At 37.6% G+C, this 17,631-nt stretch overlaps 1 protein-coding gene across 3 annotated transcripts in view; it reads left to right on the top strand.

The window, feature by feature from the left end:
• KLF8 (KLF transcription factor 8) overlaps window positions 1–17,631 on the top strand; it is a 261,686-nt gene that overhangs the window by 22,338 nt on the left and 221,717 nt on the right. For all 3 annotated transcript variants that reach the window (XR_013992940.1, XM_081042620.1, XM_081042621.1), the window contains exon 2: window positions 14,994–15,052. Coding sequence is in view for 2 of the 3 variants with exons in the window: in XM_081042620.1 (XP_080898746.1) it covers window positions 15,046–15,052 (7 nt within the window). In the remaining variant the exon portion in view is untranslated. The remainder of the gene's footprint in view (window positions 1–14,993; window positions 15,053–17,631) is intronic.

The following is a 17,631-nucleotide window of genomic DNA, read 5'->3' as shown; positions in this document are numbered from 1 at the left end:
AGGCATGTTCTTCAATATAGGTCATTTAGCTTAGATTACCAGGGAAGGAAAGGAGGCAGGGATTCAGGATAGACACTGTCCAGGAATAAAGACTTTATTTGTGTGGTGTTTCCCTCAATGTGATATATTAAAAGCAAAGCAAGTATAAAGCAGGGTGCAATTACCTAACATTGGTGTTTTGTGATATATTTGTGAAGCACCAGTTTGTGGCAGTTCTGATTTCTCACTTCTACAACCAACATCTAATCAAGTCCTATTAAATCTACCTTCTTAATGTCACAGACCATGTAGCTTTCTAGGGTCAGGTTGTATCATAGCTTCTCTTAAGATTATCTTAATATCTCTCAGATCTTTCCTATCTTCTCTATCCCCATGGCCTTTGCCCTAGGTCAGCCTGCCTTTTTTTTAATTTCTGAGATATTGTATCTTTCTAACTGACATTTCTGCCTCTGGCTTTATTCCTTCTAATCCACACTCTACCTTGCCCACCAGATTGATCTTTCTGAAATGGAGACAGTAAAACTATTAAAATGGTTAAAATCAGGGGCTCTGGGATCAGACTGCCAGCATTTGTATACTAGCTAAACCACTTACCTTGAATAAGTTACGTAATCTACCTCTATCCTTCAGCCACTACATCTGTATAGTGAGAGAAGTAGTAGTGTCTCCCTCACAGGGTTAAGTGAAAATTAAAAAGTAATTAATTTCAAGTGCTTAAAACAATGTATTATACACTGTAAGTGTTCACTATATAAAAGCTGTTATTTTTTAATCTGACTTTGTCACTTTCCTTGTTTCCTATCAGGGGTCCTATCAGGGGTCACAAATTCCGATGCTCACTTATATTCATTTATATGACGAAAATGAGTAAAGTAGGCGAGCAAATACATTAATCTAAAAGGGACAACTTATTCTTGTCACATAGGGATGAAGTTGCCAGGTGTTATTTTTCAAGTTAATCTGAAATTCTATATTGTTGTATATAAATGACTCAAATTATGGATACTCATTATTATTTTTTTAATCTATCAGCAAAAAAAGAAAAAAACAACCTAAAATTACAAAACTATTTTCTGGCTAAAGGGCTTGCAGCTTGCAACCTCTAACTGAATGAAATCTAAATTTCTTAAAGTTGAATTGATACCTTATTTTTTAGAAAACATTGTTTCCTTCTCTTATATTGGTATTCATCAGTCCTCTTGGTTGCAGGCCATTGAAACCAGCTCTGTCTGACTTTAGCAGATGAAGAATTTCTAGAAGGGCTATTGAGTATCTGATATAATTACCAGGAAGCCTGGGGAATCAGGTTCAGAAAACAGGCTAAAACCAAGCACCAGGGCCATAATTGCACTGTAGGAGCTATCTGACATGGACGCTGCTGTTGCCACCACTTATACTGGAATGTCTCAGCTGGCACTGATGCTATCTCTGTCAATGGCCTCTGCTGTTGGAATCATCACAACTGCTACCCCTAGAAACTATATATTGTTGCTGCTGTTGCTTGTCTTTTTGTTTCTTTGTATCATTTACTCCAGAATCAAATGCATGGACAGGAGAAAATGTGATAAGCTGGGGTCAGGTTATGTGCCCACCCACCATGCTTCAGCAGCCTGAGGGTGGGCAAAAGTGAATATCTGCATCCATATCCATCCTTTCTTCATTCCTTCTTGCTAGGATGGAGGAAAAGATTCTCCTTTGTATGACCAATCATCTATTTGTGAATTAGAGCCCTCTCACTCCTGCCTTCTTGGAAACCTTACTATTTCTCTGTTTTATATCTTCCACCTCTCTGTCTCTATAGAAGCTTCTCTATCAAAAAATAAATAGGTCTGTTTCATCTTAACAAATAAATTAAAATTACCCAACTTTCCCACCAACAAACATGTAAATCCATACATTGTCCTCAGCCAGATTTCCTAAAAGAGTTGTATACATACACTGGTTATTGCCTCAGCTCTCATTCATTCAACCTACCAGGCTTGCTTCAGTTTCCAACACCCCCAAAATTGACCTCAGTGACTTCTTTTCAACCCAGTGGAAATGTTTGTCCTTACTGTCTATTTCTAGGTGGAATTTGATGGGTTCATCATTCCTTCCTTCTTAAAACATTAACTGGTGTCCTTACTATCTTTCTCAATTGCATTCTTACAACCTATTCTCCTCACAGTACTCAGTGTGATAATTTCAAGTTAGATATCACATCATCTCAACCCTGCATCAGAATCCTTCTTCAAGGGGGAGAAGGATAGTAGATGAGGGTAAACGGTATCAAATATATGGTGATGGAAGAACTGACTGGATGGTAAACACTCAATGTAGTATACAGATGGTTTATTACAGAATTGTACACCGGAAACCTATGTAATTTCACTAATAATTGCCACCCCAATAAACTTTTTCCTTTTTTAGCTTATTGAGGTGACAATTGTTAGTAAAATCACATAGATTTCAGGTGTAAAATTCTGTATTACATCATCTATAAATCCCATTGTGTGTTCACCACCCAGAGGCCTTGATCTCACACCCCCCACACCACTTACCCTCTGGTCACCACTAAACTATTGTCTGTGTCTATGAGTATTTGTTTCTCGTTTGTTTGTCTTGTTCTTTTGTTGTTTTTGGTTTATATACCACATATCAGTGAAATCATAGGGTTCTCTGCCTTTCTGTCTTACTTATTTCGCTGAGCATCATACTCTCAAGATCCATCCATGTTGTCACAAATGTTCCTATATCATCTTTTCTTACCGCCAAATGGTATTCCATTGTGTATGTATACTACAACTTCTTTATCCATTGACCTATTGAAGGACATTTTGGTTGTTAACGTGTCTCGGCCATTGTAAACAAAGCTGCAATGAACACTGGAGCACACGTGTCTTTATGTATAAATGTTTTCAGATTTTTTGGGTAGATACCCACGAGAGGGATTGCTGGGTCATACGGTAATTCTTATCGTAATTTTTTGAGGGACCTCCACACTGCCTTCCCTAGTGGCTGTACCAGTCTGCATTCCCACCAACAGTGTATGAGGGTTCCTTTTTCTCCACAGACTCTCCAACACTTGTTACTATTTGTCTTGTTGATGATAGCCCTTCTGACTGGGGTGAGGTGATATCTCATTATGGTTTTTATTTGCATTTCTCTGATGATTAGAGATGTTGAGCATTTTTTCATATGTCTATTTGCCATTTGTATGTCCTCTTTGGAGAAATGTCACTCCAGGTCCTCTGCCCATTTTTCAATTGGGTTGTTTGTTTTTTTGTTGTTGAGCTTCATGAGTTCCTTGTATATTTTGGATATTAGCCCCTTATTGGAGGCACTGTTTGCAAAAACCTTCTCCCATTCAGTTGGTTGCCTCTTTATTTTCTCGATGGTTTCTTTTACTGTGCAAAAGCTTTTAAGTTTCATATACTCCCATTCATTTCTTTTAGCTTTTACTTCCATTGCCTTTGGAGTCAAATTCAGAAAATGTTCTTTGAACCAAGGTCCATAAGATTAGTACCTATGTTTTCTTCTATGCAGTTTAGTGTGCTAGGTCTTATGCTTAAGTCTTTGATCCATTTTGAATTAATTTTGGTACATGGTGACAGATAACAGTCCAGTTTCATTCTTTTGCACGTGGCTATCCAATTCTCCAGCACCACTTATTGAAGATGCTCTCTTTTCTCCTTTGTATGTATTTAGCTTCTTTGTCAAAACTTATCTGTCCATATTTATGTGGCTTTATTTCTGGGTTCTCAATTCTATTCCATTGGTCTATGTGTCTGTTTTTCTGCCAATACCATGCTGTTTTGAATATTGTAGCCCTGTAGTACAAGCTAAAGTCAGGGAGTCTGATACCACCAGTATTGTTCTGTTTTCTTAAGATTGCTTTGGCTATTCGGGGTCTTTGGTGGTTCCAAACAAATCTGATGATTTTTTGTTCTATTTCTTTGAAAAATGCCATTGAGATTTTGATGGGGATTGCAATAAATGTGTATATTGATTTGGGTAATGTGGCCATTTTAACTATGTTGATGTTTCCAATCTATGAGCATGGAAGGTCTTTCCATTTCTTTGTGTATTTTTCAAATTTCTTTTAAAAATGTCTTATAGTTTTTAGCATATAGGTCCTTCACATCCTTGGTTAAGTTTATTCCTAGGTATTTAATTCTTTTTGCTAAAATTGCAAAGGGAATTGTGTTTTGTATTTCTTTTTCTGAGATTTCATTGTTAGTATAAAGGAATGCAATGGACTTTTGTACGTTGATTTTGCAGCCAGCAACTTTACTGTATTCGTTGATTCTTTGTAACAGCTTTTTGGTGGAGTCTTTTGGGTTTTCCATATATAGCATCATGTCATCTGCAAAGAGTGATAATTTAACTTCTTCATTCCCCATTTGGATGCCGTTTATTTCTTTTTCTTGCCTGATGGCTCTGACACGGAGTTCCAACACTATGTTTAAAAGCATTGGTGATAGGGGACAGCCCTTTCATGTTCCTGAACATAGAGCAAAGAGATTCAGTTTTTCACCATTAATTATGAGATTAGCTGAGGGTTTGTCATAGATGGCCTTTATTATGTTAAGGTATTTTCCTTCTATACCTATTTTATTAAGTGTTTTAATCATAAATGGATCTTGTACCTTGTCAAATTTTCTTTCTGCATCAATTGATAGAATCATATGATTTTTGTCCTTTATTTTGTTTATATGATGTACCACTTTGATGGATTTGCAGATGTTGAATCATCCTTGTGCCCTGGGGATGAACCCCACTTGGTCGTGATGAATAATCTTTTTAATGCATTGTTGTATTTGATTTGCTAGAATTTTGTTTAGGATTTTTGCATTAGTATTCATCAAAGATATTGGTTTGTACTTTTCTGTTTTTGTGTTGTCCTTATCAGGTTTTGGTGTCAGGGTAATGTTGGCCTCATAAAAGGAGTTAGGGAGTACTGTCTCTTCTTCAATTTTTTGGAAGAGTTTGAGCAGGATTGGTATTAGATCCTATTTGAAGGTTTGATAGATCTAGTGTGTCATTTATGACTGCTATTTCATTATTTATTTTCTGCTTGGACGATCTATCCATAGCTGTCAATGATGTGTTTACGTCCCGTAGTATAATTGTGTTTTCTTCAATTTCTCCGTTTAGTTCTGTTAGTAGTTGCTTGGTATATTTTGGTGATCCCTGATTGGGGTATAAATATTGATGACTGTTATGTATTGTTGTTGTGTAGTCCTTTTTACCATTATGAAATGTCCATCTTTATCTCTTGTTACCTTTTTCACCCTGAAATCTGTTTCATCTGATATCAGTATGGCTACACCTCATTTTCTCTGGGTTCCATTTGCTTGGAGTGTCAATTTCCACCCTTTCACTTGCAGTCTATGCTTGTCCTTGTAGCTGTGATGTGTCTCTTGGAGACAGCATATGGTTGGGTTTAGTTTTTTGATCCAATCTGCTAATATGTGCCTTTTTATTGGTGAGTTCAGTCCATTTCCATTTAGGGTGATTACTGATATGTGAGGATTCCTTGTCATTCTATCTTTAGTTTTCTGGTAAGGCTGTGTCTCCATTGTTTCTTTGCCTTTTTATTGTTGTCTATTATTTCTGTGTGGTGGTATTCTATGATGTTTCCCTGTGTTTCTTCTTTTATTACAGTACATACTCAATTCTGGATTTTTTTGAGTGTTTACCCTTACGTTTATGTAAAAGGAAATTTGATATTTAGAGTATTCCATTTTCTTCAGCACGCTTACTTTCTGCATTCCCATATTCCAGTTAAGGCTTTTACTCTTCTCCTTTTTATGTTTTGGTTGCCACAAATTGTCAATGTTGATGGTGATTGAATAGCCTCCTTTAGTATTTCTTGTAGTGCAGGTCATGTATTAGAAAATTCTCTAAGCTTCTTTATGTCTGTAAAGGTCTTTATTCCACCTTAATATCTAAAGAATATCTTTCTGGATATATTATTCTTGGCTCATAATTTCTCTCTTTCAATCGTTTGAATATTTGGTTCCACTCCCTCCTGGCTTGTAGAGTTTTTGCTGAAAAATCTGATGATAATCTAATGGGCTCTCCTTTGTAGGATACCGTCTTCTTTCCCCTGGCTGCCTTGAGGATTCTTTCTTTGTCTTTGATTCTAGACAGGTTCAATATAATGTGCCTTGGAGAAGGCTGTGGGTTTGAGGTAGTTAGGTGTTCTGTTTGATTCTTGGATTCGAGAATGCAGTTCTGTCCACAAGTTTGGGAAGTTCTTATCAACAATTTGTTTGAATGTATTCTCTGTTCCCTTCTCTTTTTCTTCTCCTTCTGGTGTGCCCATTATTTTTATATTGTAATTTCTAATGGAGTCAAAAAATTCTTGTAGAGTTATTTCATTTCTTTTAAGTCTCAAGTCTCTTTCTTCTTCCGTCCGTGTGATTTCCTGATTTCTATCTTCAATGTCACTAATTGTTTTCTCCATATGGTCAACTCAACTACCTAAGCTGGCTATTTGATTCGTAATTTCTTGTATTGAATTCTTAATCTCCAGAAATTCCATTTGTTTCTTTTTTAAATTTCAATCTCTTTCGTAAAATGCTCATGTTGTTCTTTGATTGTGTTTCTGAGTTCATTAAACTGCTTTTCTGTGTTTTTTTGCATCTCGTTGAGTTTTTTCCGAACTACAGTCTTGAATTCTCTGTCATTTAAGTCAAAGATTTCAATGACTTTAATTTCCTTTTTTGGAGTATTTTCAGTTTCCGAGCTGTCTTGTTGCCTTGGTTATTGATAGCAATTACTGATTCATTATTTCTCTTCCTAGACATCTACCGCAGTGGCTCCTGCAACAGGTTGATAGGAAGAGTTTTTTCTTTTGTTTTCCAGCACATGTTTGTAGAATATTTTATTTTCTCTCCGACTGCAGCCTTTTTTTCTCTCACATGGTAGTGCTATGTTTACTCTGCACTATTCCAGCTTCTCCCACAATTTGGGGGATTTCCTGAGAGACGGGCTTCTCCTCTGTTAATAGTTTGCTGGGACACAGGGTGCAGTGTCCATGTGAGTATCCGGAGAGTTTTTCAAGTTCAAAGCTTTTCCTGTACCAGATTCAGAGCCCATATGTTTCATCAGTTCTGTTTACTCTTGCAGGGTTCCGCCCAGATAGGTGGGTCCAGTGGCGGTGTGAGTTGTGAGAAGCGGCCCAGAGTAATGGCGGCGACCACCAACATAGCTGGTCCTGTTTTCACAGCTCCCTCTCCTTTGCCAGAACTAGTTGGGCTGCGAATCCATGTCTGCGATCCACATTTCTCAGCACAGCAAATATTCTGTTTTTTTAATCTGACAGTGCTACTGTTCCACTTGTAGCACCGGGCATGTGCGTCAGGGGCGAGCTCTGGGAGGGTAGCGAGGGGGCAGCTAGTCTCAGTGCCTGATGCTTCTGTTCTCTGCTCGGCAGTGAGGGCTTAAACCACCATTTTCAGCCTTCTTCCCTCATTCTTTCCTCTGAGCTCTCTGTTGTGAGCGTTGGGTTCAGCCGTGTTATATGCTGTCCTCTCAGCCCTGTGGGGCATAAACAGAGCCCTAGCATTCCGAGTTCTTCTCTCTCCCTCAGCTGTTGTAGTTCCTTATGCAGCGAGCTCGGAGCACTGAGCTAGGTCTGCGTCCTGCACCCACGTGTTTCCATCTCTGCACTTCTCCCTTCTTTCCTCCCCCGGTCGCGATATTCACCCGTCTTTAGGTGAATTCAGTAGTGGGCCTCTTTGTCTTGCCTGTCTGCTGTGCAGGGAGTCCTTTGTGGAGTTATAGTTGTTCTATTAATTGTAAATTCCAGGGGAGATTTACAGAGGCTCACCTCACCGCCATTTTGATGACGTCTCTTCAATTCCTACTATTTTTTATTAAAATCAAAGGTCATGTTTACAGTGAAACTGTCTCTAACACCTGGACTTGGTCAGATCTCTCCATGGTTCACTCTCACTGCACTTTGTACTTCTCATTTTTAGCATATGTGAAATTTTAATTATATCTTTACAGAAAAATGTTTTCAAAATTTTGTGTAAGTACCAAGGAGAGAAAAGATGAAATAGTAGCATTTGTGACAACATGGATGGATCTTGAGATTATTATGCTAAGTGAAATAAGTCAGACAGAAAAAGTAGAGAACCATATGATTTCATTGATATGTTGTATATAAAACTGAAAACAGCAGAAGAACAAGATTAACAAATGAAGGAACAGGTATTACGTCATCAAAATGACAGCGTGAGGTGAGCCTCTGTAAAGCTCCCCTGCAATTTACAACTAATCAGACAACAATAACTCCACAAAGGACTCCCTGCACAGCAGACAGGCAAGACGAAGAGGCCCTCTACTGAATTCATCTCCATGTGGGCGAATTGCGCGAGCCGGGGAGAAGGGAAGGGAAAAGTGCGGGCACGGATCTGCGTGGGCGCAGGATGCAGACCTAGCTCAGTGCTCCGAGCTCGCTGCATCCCGGAACTACCGCAGCTGTGGGAGAGGGAAGAACTCGGACTGCTGGGCTCTGCTTACGGCCCACAGGGCTGAGGGGGCAGCATATAACACGGCTGTACCCAACGCTCACGGCAGAGACCTTGGAGCAAAGACTGAGGGAAGAAGGCTGAAAACGGTGGTTTAAGCCCTCACTGCCAAGCGGAGAGCAGAATCCTTAGGCACTGAGACGAGCCGCCCCCTCCCTACCCTCCCAGAGCTCGCCCCACCCCCAACTGCCCGGTGCTAGAAGTGATAAAGTAGCAGTATCAGATCAAAAGGACAGGATATTTGCTGTTTTGAGAACTGTGGCCCGCAGATACAGATTTGCAGCCCAACTAGTTCCAGCAAAGGGGAGGGAGCTAAGGAAGCACGACCAACTGTGGTGGTGGTCGCCGCCATTGCTCTGGGCCACCTCTCACAACTCACCCCGCCCCTGGCCCCACCTATCTGGGTGGATCCCTGCAGAAGTAAACAGAATGCTGAAACATACGGGCTCTGAATCAGGTGCAGAAAGAGCTTTGGAACTTTAAAAACTCTCCGCACTTCCACAGGGACTTGGCGCCCTATGACCCAGGTGAACTGTTAACAGAGGAGAGGCCCGTCTCCCAGGGAATCCCCCCATTGTGTGAGAAGTTGGAAAAGTGCAGAGAAAATATAGCACTACTCTGTCAGAGTGAAAAAAAAAGGCTGCAGTCAGAGAGAAAATAAAACATTCTTCCAACAAGTATTGGAAAACAAAAGAAAAACCTCTTTCTATCAATCTTTTGCAGGATCCACTCCTTTAGATGTCTAGGAAGAGAAATAATAAATCACTAATTGCCATGAATAACCAAGGCAACAAGATAGCTCAGAAAGAAAGTGAAAAGTCTCCAGAAAAGGAACTTAAAGATATGGAAATATGTGACTTAAATGACAGAGAATTCAAGATTGCAGTTCTGAAAAACCTCAAAGAGATGCAAGAAAACACGGAAAGGCAATTTCATGAACTCAGAAACGCAATCAAAGAACAACATGAGCATTTTACGAAAGAGATTGAAATTTTAAAAAAGAACCAAATGGAATTTCTGGAGATTAAGAACTCAATAGAAGAAATTAAGAATGAAATAGCCAGCTTAGGTAGTAGAGTTGACCAGATGGAGGAAAGAATCAGTGAGATCGAAGATAGAAACCTGGAAATTACACAGATGGAAGAAGAAAGAGACTTGAGACTTAAAAGAAATGAAAGAACTCTACAAGAACTTTCTGACTCCATCAGAAAGAGCACTACAAGAATAATGGGCATACCAGAAGGAGAAGAAAGAGAGAAGGGAACAGAGAATATACTCAAAGAAATTGTTAATGAGAACTTCCCAAATTTGTGGACAGAACTGGATCCTCGAATCCTTGAAGCAAATAGAACACCTAATTACCTCAATCCCAACAGGCCTTCTCCAAGACACATTATATTGAAGCTGTCTAAAATTAACACCAAACAAGGAATCCTCAAGGCAGCCAGGGAAAAGAAGACGGTAACCTACAAAGGAAAGCCCATTAGATTCTCATCAGATTTTTCAGCAGAAACTGTACAAGCCAGGCGGAGTGTAATCAAACATTGAAACTATTGAAAGAGAGAAATCATGAGCCAAGAATAATATATCCAGCAAAGATCTCCTTTAGATATGAAGGAGGAATAAAGACCTTTCCAGACATACAGAAGCTGAGGGAATTTTATAATACACGACCTGCACTACAAGAAATAGTGAAGGAGGCTATTCGACCACCCTCAACAGGGACAATTTGTGGCAACCGAAACATAAAAAGTGGGAGCGTAAAGGCCTGAACTGGAATATGGGAATGGAGAAAGTAAGCGTGCTGAAGAAAATGGAAGACTCTAAATATCAAAATTTCTTTTACATAATCTTAAGGCTAACCACTCAAAAAAAATTCAGAACTGAAATATATAATGTAATAAAAGAAGAAACAGAGGGAAACATCATAGAATACCACCACACAGAAAAAATAAACAACAACAAAAAGGCAAAGGAACAATGGAGTCACAGCCTTACCAGAAAACTAAAGATACAATGACAGGAAATCCTCACATATCAATAATCACCCTAAATGTAAATGGATTGAACTCACCAATAAAAAAGCACAGAGTAGCAGATTGGATCAAAAAGCTAAACCCAACCATATGCTGTCTCCAAGAGACACATCTCAGCTACAAGGACAAGCATAGACTCAAAGTGAAAGGGTGGAAATTGACACTCCAAGCAAATGGTAACCAAAGAAAATGAGGTGTAGCCATAATGATATCAGATGAAACAGACTTCAGGGTGAAAAAGGTAACACGAGACAAAGATGGACATTTCATAATGGTAAAGGTGCTATACATCAAGAAGATATAACAGTCATCTATATTTATGCCCCCAATCAGGGAGCACCACAATATACCAAGCAACTACTAACAGAACTAAAGGGAGAAATTGACGAAAAGACAGTTATACTAGGGGACTTAAATACATCATTGACAGCTATGGATAGATCATCCAAACAGAAAATAAATAACGAAATTGCAGCCCTAAATGACACATTAGATGAAATGGAGATCATTGACATATATAAAGCACTTCATCCTAAAACATCAGACTATGCATTCTTTTCGAGTGTACATGAAACATTCTCAAGAATAGACCACATATTGGGGCATAAAAGCAGCCTCAGCAAATTTAAGAAGATTGAAATCATACCAAGCATATTCTCTGATCACAAGGCTTTGAAATTGGATATCAACTGCGAAAAGAAAGCAGGACAAAACACAAATACATGGAGATTAAACCACATAGTTTTAAAGAACGACTGGGTCAAAGAAGAAATTAGAGGAGAGATCAAAAGATATATAGAAACAAATGACAATGAAAATACGTTGTACCAAAATTTTTGGGATGCAGCGAAAGCAGTTTTAAGTCACAGCAATCTGAAGAATGAGATCATCAAAATGGCAGTAGGAGTTTTCTACCAGCTTCTCCGGCAAAAACAAACAAACAAACAAAACCATTACAAACAAAATCATTACAGGCCTATCTCGAGAAACAAGAAAAATCCCAAATAAATAACCTCATGTTACACCTCAAAGAAGTAGAAAAGGAAGAACAAGTGAAACCCAAGGTCAGCAGAAGAAAGGAAATAACAAAAACCACAGCAGAGCTCAATGAAACAGAGAACAAAAAGACAATAGAAAAAATTAATGTGACAAAGAGCTGGTTTTTTGAAAAAAATTAATAAAATCGACAAACCCTTGGCTAGACTCACTAAATAAAAAGAGAGAAGACACTAATTAACAAAATCAGAAATGAGAAAGTTGAAGTTATCATGGACAACACAGAAATACAAAGGATCATTCAAGAATACTATGAAGGACTATACGCCACCAAATTCAATATCTTAGAAGAAATGGACAAGTTCTTAGAAACATATAGCCTTCCAAGGCTGAACCACCAAGAACTGGAAAATCTAAACAGACCGATTACCAGTAAAGAAATTGAATCAGTCATCCAAAACCTTGCCAAAAGCAAAAGTCCGGGACCAGATGGCTTCACTAGTGAATTCTACCAAACCTTCAAACAGGATCTAATACCAATCCTGCTCAAACTCTTCCAAAAAATTGAAGAAGAGTCAGTACTCCCTAACCCATTTTATGAGGCCTACATTACCCTGATATCATACCTGGTAAGGACAACACAAAAAAAGAAAACTACAGACCTATATCTCTGATGAATACTTATGCAAAAATCCTAAACAAAATTTTAGCAAGTCAAATGCAAGAATGCATTAAAAAGATCATTCATCATGACCAAGTGGCGTTCATCCCTGGGGCACAAGGATGGTTCAACATCCGCAAATCAATCAATGTGATACATCACATAAACAAAATAAAGGACAAAAATCATATGATTATATCAATTGATGCAGAAAAAGCATTTGCAAGATACAACATCCATTTATGATTAAAACACTTAATAAAATAGGTATAGAAGGAAAATACAAAGAAATGGAAAGACATTCTGTGCTCATGGATTGGAAGAATCAACATAGTTAAAATGGCCATGTTACCCAAAGCAATACACAGATTTAATGCACTCCCCATCAAAATCCCAATGGCATTTTTTAAAGAAATAGAACAAAAAATCATCAGATTTGTTTGGAACCACAAAAGACCCGGAATAGGCAAAGCAGTCTTAAGAAAAAAGAACAGTGCTGGAGGTATCACACTGCGTGACTTTAGCTTGTACAACAGGGCTACAATAATCAAAACAGCATCGTATTGGAAGAAAAGCAGACACAAAGACCAATGGAATAGAATTGAGAACCCAGAAATGAAACCACATAAATATAGACACATAATTTTTGACAAAGAAGCTAAAAACATACAATGGAGGAAAGACAGCCTCTTCACTAAATGGTTCTGGGAAAATTGGATAGCCACGTGCAAAACCATGAAACTGGACTGTTATCTGTCACCATGTACCAAAATTAATTCAAAATGGATCAAATACTTAAGCATAAGACCTGACATAATAAACTGCCTAGAAAAAAACATAGGTACTAAACTTATGGACCTTGGGTTCAAAGAGCATTTTATGAATTTGACTCCAATGGCAATGGAAGTAAAAGCTAAAATAAACAAATGGGCCTATGTGAAACTTAAAAGTTTCTGCACAGCAAAAGAAACCATCGACAAAATAAAGAGGCAACAGACTGAATGGGAGAAGATTTTTGCAAACAGTTCCGCCGATAATGGTCTAATATCCAAAATATACAAGGAACTCATGAAACTCAACACCAAAAAAACAAACAACCCAATTGAAAAATGGGCAGAGTACCTGAAGAGACATTTCTCCAAAGAGGACTTACAAATTGCAAATAGTCATGTGAAAAAATGCTCAACATCAGTAATCATCAGAGAAATGCAAATAAAAACCACAATGAGATATCACCTCACCCCAGTCAGAATGGCTATCATCAACAAGACAAATAGCAACAAGTGTTGGAGAGGCTGTGGAGAAAAAGGAACCCTCATACACTGTTGGTAGCAATGCAGATTGGTGCAGCCGCTATGGAAGGCATTGTGGAGGTTCCTCAAAAAATTACAAATAGAATTACCATATGACCCAGCCATCCCTCTCCTGGGTATCTACCCAAAGAATTTGAAATCATTTATACATAAAGACATGTGTGCTCCAATGTTCATTGCAGCTTTTTTTACTGTGGCCAAGACATGGAAACAACCAAAATGTCCTTTGATAGATGAATGGATAAAGAAGTTGTGGTATATATACACAATGGAATACTTTTCGGCTTAAGGAAAGATGATATAGGAACATTTGTGACAACATGGATGGGTCTTGAGAGTATAAGGCTAAGCGAAATAAGTCAGAGAGAAAAATCAGAGAACCCTATGATTTCACTGATATGTGGTATATAAACCAAAAACAAGACAAACAAATGAGAAACAAAAACTCATAGACACAGACAATAGTTTAGTGGTTACCAGAGGTTAAGGGGGTGGGGGGTGGGAGATGAGGGTAAGGGGGATCAAATATATGGTGATGGAAGGAGAACTGACTCTGGGCGGTGAATACACAATGGGATTTATAGATGATGTAATACAGAATTGTACACCTGAAATTATGTAATTTCATTAACAATTGTCACCCCAATAAATAAAAAGAAAACAAATGAAGGATTAAATACTCATAGACATAGACAATAGTTTAGGGGTTACCAGAAGGTAAAGTGGAGAGGGGCTCTAGAAGAGGGTATGCGTGGTCTCATATATGGTGATGGAAATAGAACTGACTCTGGGTGGTGAGTTAACACGCAATATGAGATATGGATAATATATTACAGAATAGTACACCTGAAATACATGTAATTTTACTAACAGTTATCACCCCAATAAACTTTAATTTAAAATAAATAAATAAATAAATAAATGTCTGTTGAATGAATGAATGAGTGAGTGAATGCATAGATGAAGGCTACAGGTATGTTGTTCTAAGTTGTCATGCTATTCCTATAAACTGCGCCTTATCCCAATAACTACCTCAATCCAATTTACTCTCATGACCCTGCAGGATCCATTAAGGGTATCAGTCTATTTCAGAATGGCTTTCTTTTCAGATATCTAATTTGTGCTTATGATTCAAAAGAATGAGAATTGATTCAATATGATTCAAAAGAAAGAGAATTGTCTTCTCTGTTCATTGGGAGAATATGAACACATACGAAAGAAAAAGAACAATCCAAGACTGTATATGGTAAACAATATAATTGCATGGCAGTGTGGAATCATTGAAAAAGTACTGGACAAGATGATCAAAGACCTCATTTCTAATTAGACATTGTTGATTTACATCTCTGACCTATGTTCTCATACTTTATTTCTTTATTCCTCTTCCTGGTGGCTGATTTTTAACAACCTTATAAAACTAATTTATGTTTTGTTTAACCTTTTTTCTTATTACTGTTTGTAGCCTGAAAATTATTCTTCATGACAGAAGGACAACAACAACAAAAAAGAAGAAAATGGAAGGTGAGGAACAACTTTCCATATGACATTTATCAAATTTATATTATTGACCTTGTGCAAATTTCTACCTATTTGTTGCTTATTTCTCTCTGAACATAACCAAAGGATGGCCTTTCTGTTACCCTTATTATTTTTGCAACTATGGAGGGAAATCAGTTCCAATTTCTTTTCAGAGTAAATGGGAGAGGATGCTATCTTAAACAGAGATTAAGAAACCAGAGATAAAATGATTTGTAGAAAAGAAAATAATACTTATAGAGTAGTTGTAAAGGTTTAAATGCACCAGTAAATGTTAGGTGTTTGGAATAAAGCCTAGCACACAATAAATAATTAACAAATGTTGGCTATTACTATTTGGATGGTAACTATGATGGTAGTTGGATCAGTAAGGGTTCCAGCTCAAAAATAGATGCCACACTCATATCAAATAATTTGACGATAGTTTAATACTAGAACTACTTACAAAGGTGTGAGCAAGGGATAAGGAAACCACAAAGGGTAATGTAATATACCCTGGGAATAACAGCAGTAGGTGCTGTTAGTACTCTTATGCCTGAAGGGGTGCAAGTAGGGAGTGATTCCTGTAACTCTGAATGAGTAGCTACAGCTATTCTCCTAGAAGCTGGGAGAATAAATGCCTCAACCACACTCTCTTCTCTCCTTCCAAATCCTGCTGGTACCTCTAATTGGCCAAACCTCAACCAAAAGCAAAAGAAGAGTGGAGCCTGTGGCTGGAGTACATATAAGCTAGCCTCCAGGGACACAAAGCAGGGTGGACAAGGTCGAGGTGTGGATCTGGAGAACAAAACAGGAACTATCACCACAGTCATGATATAGGTATGGAAGGTATGGTCTTCTAGGTATAGAAGATAAGTTGTAAGGAATTTATGGTATGACCAACAACTCATCTATGGAAACATCTGGAGATTTCTGTGGGAAGATATGTATGTTAGTATACAAATAAAAGTCACCCACTTTGTCCCAAGGTTTAATTAATGACTAACCCAGAATGCTGCTGCCCTGACGGAAGCTTGTCTATACTCTATAAAGGTTATACTTATATTTCTTTAGACTTTTCTTAGTCAAATGACCTTAGACCACTCTTGAAATCATTTGTACCATTTTAAAGGAACAGCTGTATTGCTGGTGTTTAAGCGATGACTGAGGAAAGAGGTATGTAAAAGCGAGAAGAAGGTTGTTTCACCAGCTGGTATTAAAAAATTACTGCAGGCTTAAATAGTCAACATTGTACACCTTTCTTCCTCCACCACTACCTTTCCTGATACTCCATTCTTTTATTATCAAGGAATGATGTGGCTACATACAATTAAGAGATAAATTGTGCCTGAAGACTCCAGAGAACGCTTGAGTTGTTATAAATCAGGGACAGTTTTTTGAGAAGTATGACTTTGAGCTAGGCTTTGAATAATAGATAAAGGCTTTTAAAAACTATAAAGCCAGTATTTTTGTTTTATCTCCTCTTATTTCCTATATGATTTAAAAGATAAATTCATAAATAATAGTTATACATCTATGTTAATGGGAGCGCAATGGGTAAAAATGTGTTTTTCTACATGTATAAAGATATCCTTTGTTGCTGTTGTTTTTTTTTATAGTGCAACTTATGTATTTCAAGAGGGCACAAAGTTGGTAGTATTTACAGTCTTTTAAGATAAACTGCTTTTGAATGAGAGCTTGGTTTCTGGTACTTTGAGGTTCAAAAGACATAGCTAGAAAATTTACTACTGTGACAAATGAAGACTGCTAAAATCAAATGGGAGGGGGGACTCCGTGTGTGTTGTGTTTGTGTGCATATGTTTTGATTGCCATCTGTCCTTCAGGCATCAGAAGGAATTTCATATTTTGTTTAGCTATCATTAGGCACAAAAGATATTGCAGTACAACTTTGATGCTATATGCATTCTGTCATTTTGCTAGCACTGATATGGTTCTCAGGTCCACTATTCTATTAGATCTATTAATCCATTTATGTTATTTTTTTGTTGTAACGCTCACAAAGTAAAGTGCTTCTTACCAAGAATGTGCTTCAGGTCTACTTTCTATTTTTTTTTTTACTTTCTATTTTTAAGACTTTGTATTTAGTTTTCATAAATTTTCCAAGATTGTGGTGGCTACAATCTTATATTGGTCATAGCTCATTTTTTTTTGAGGTAAGAACACAACATGAGATTACCCTCATGTTAATTATGACAGTATAATGTCCTCAATGTTCACCCACGTTGTCATATATGGCTGGATTTCCTTATATTTTAAGGCTGAATAATATTCCATGGTGTATGTATGTGTGTGTGTATATGTGTATGTGTGTGTGTGTATTAAAACACACACACACACACACACACACACACGCGGTGCCAAAAATGTATACACATCTTAAGAAAGGAAAGAAAACTAGTAAAATTGTAATACTCAATATAATATATAACAATAACAATGGATGACTACAAGTCACATTTGACTTTTGCAATTACAAGAGGTGCTCAAAGTGGTTACCATCAGCATAATTTTAATACAGTTTTTTCCTGTCTTAAAATGCATATACGCTTTTTGGCATCCTCTGT

This window comes from Rhinolophus hipposideros, assembly GCF_964194185.1.
Source record: "Rhinolophus hipposideros genome assembly, chromosome: X".
Classification (NCBI taxonomy): Eukaryota; Metazoa; Chordata; class Mammalia; order Chiroptera; family Rhinolophidae; genus Rhinolophus; species Rhinolophus hipposideros.
Note: the sequence above shows the minus strand (reverse complement) of the source record. Positions and strands in the feature narration are given on the sequence as shown.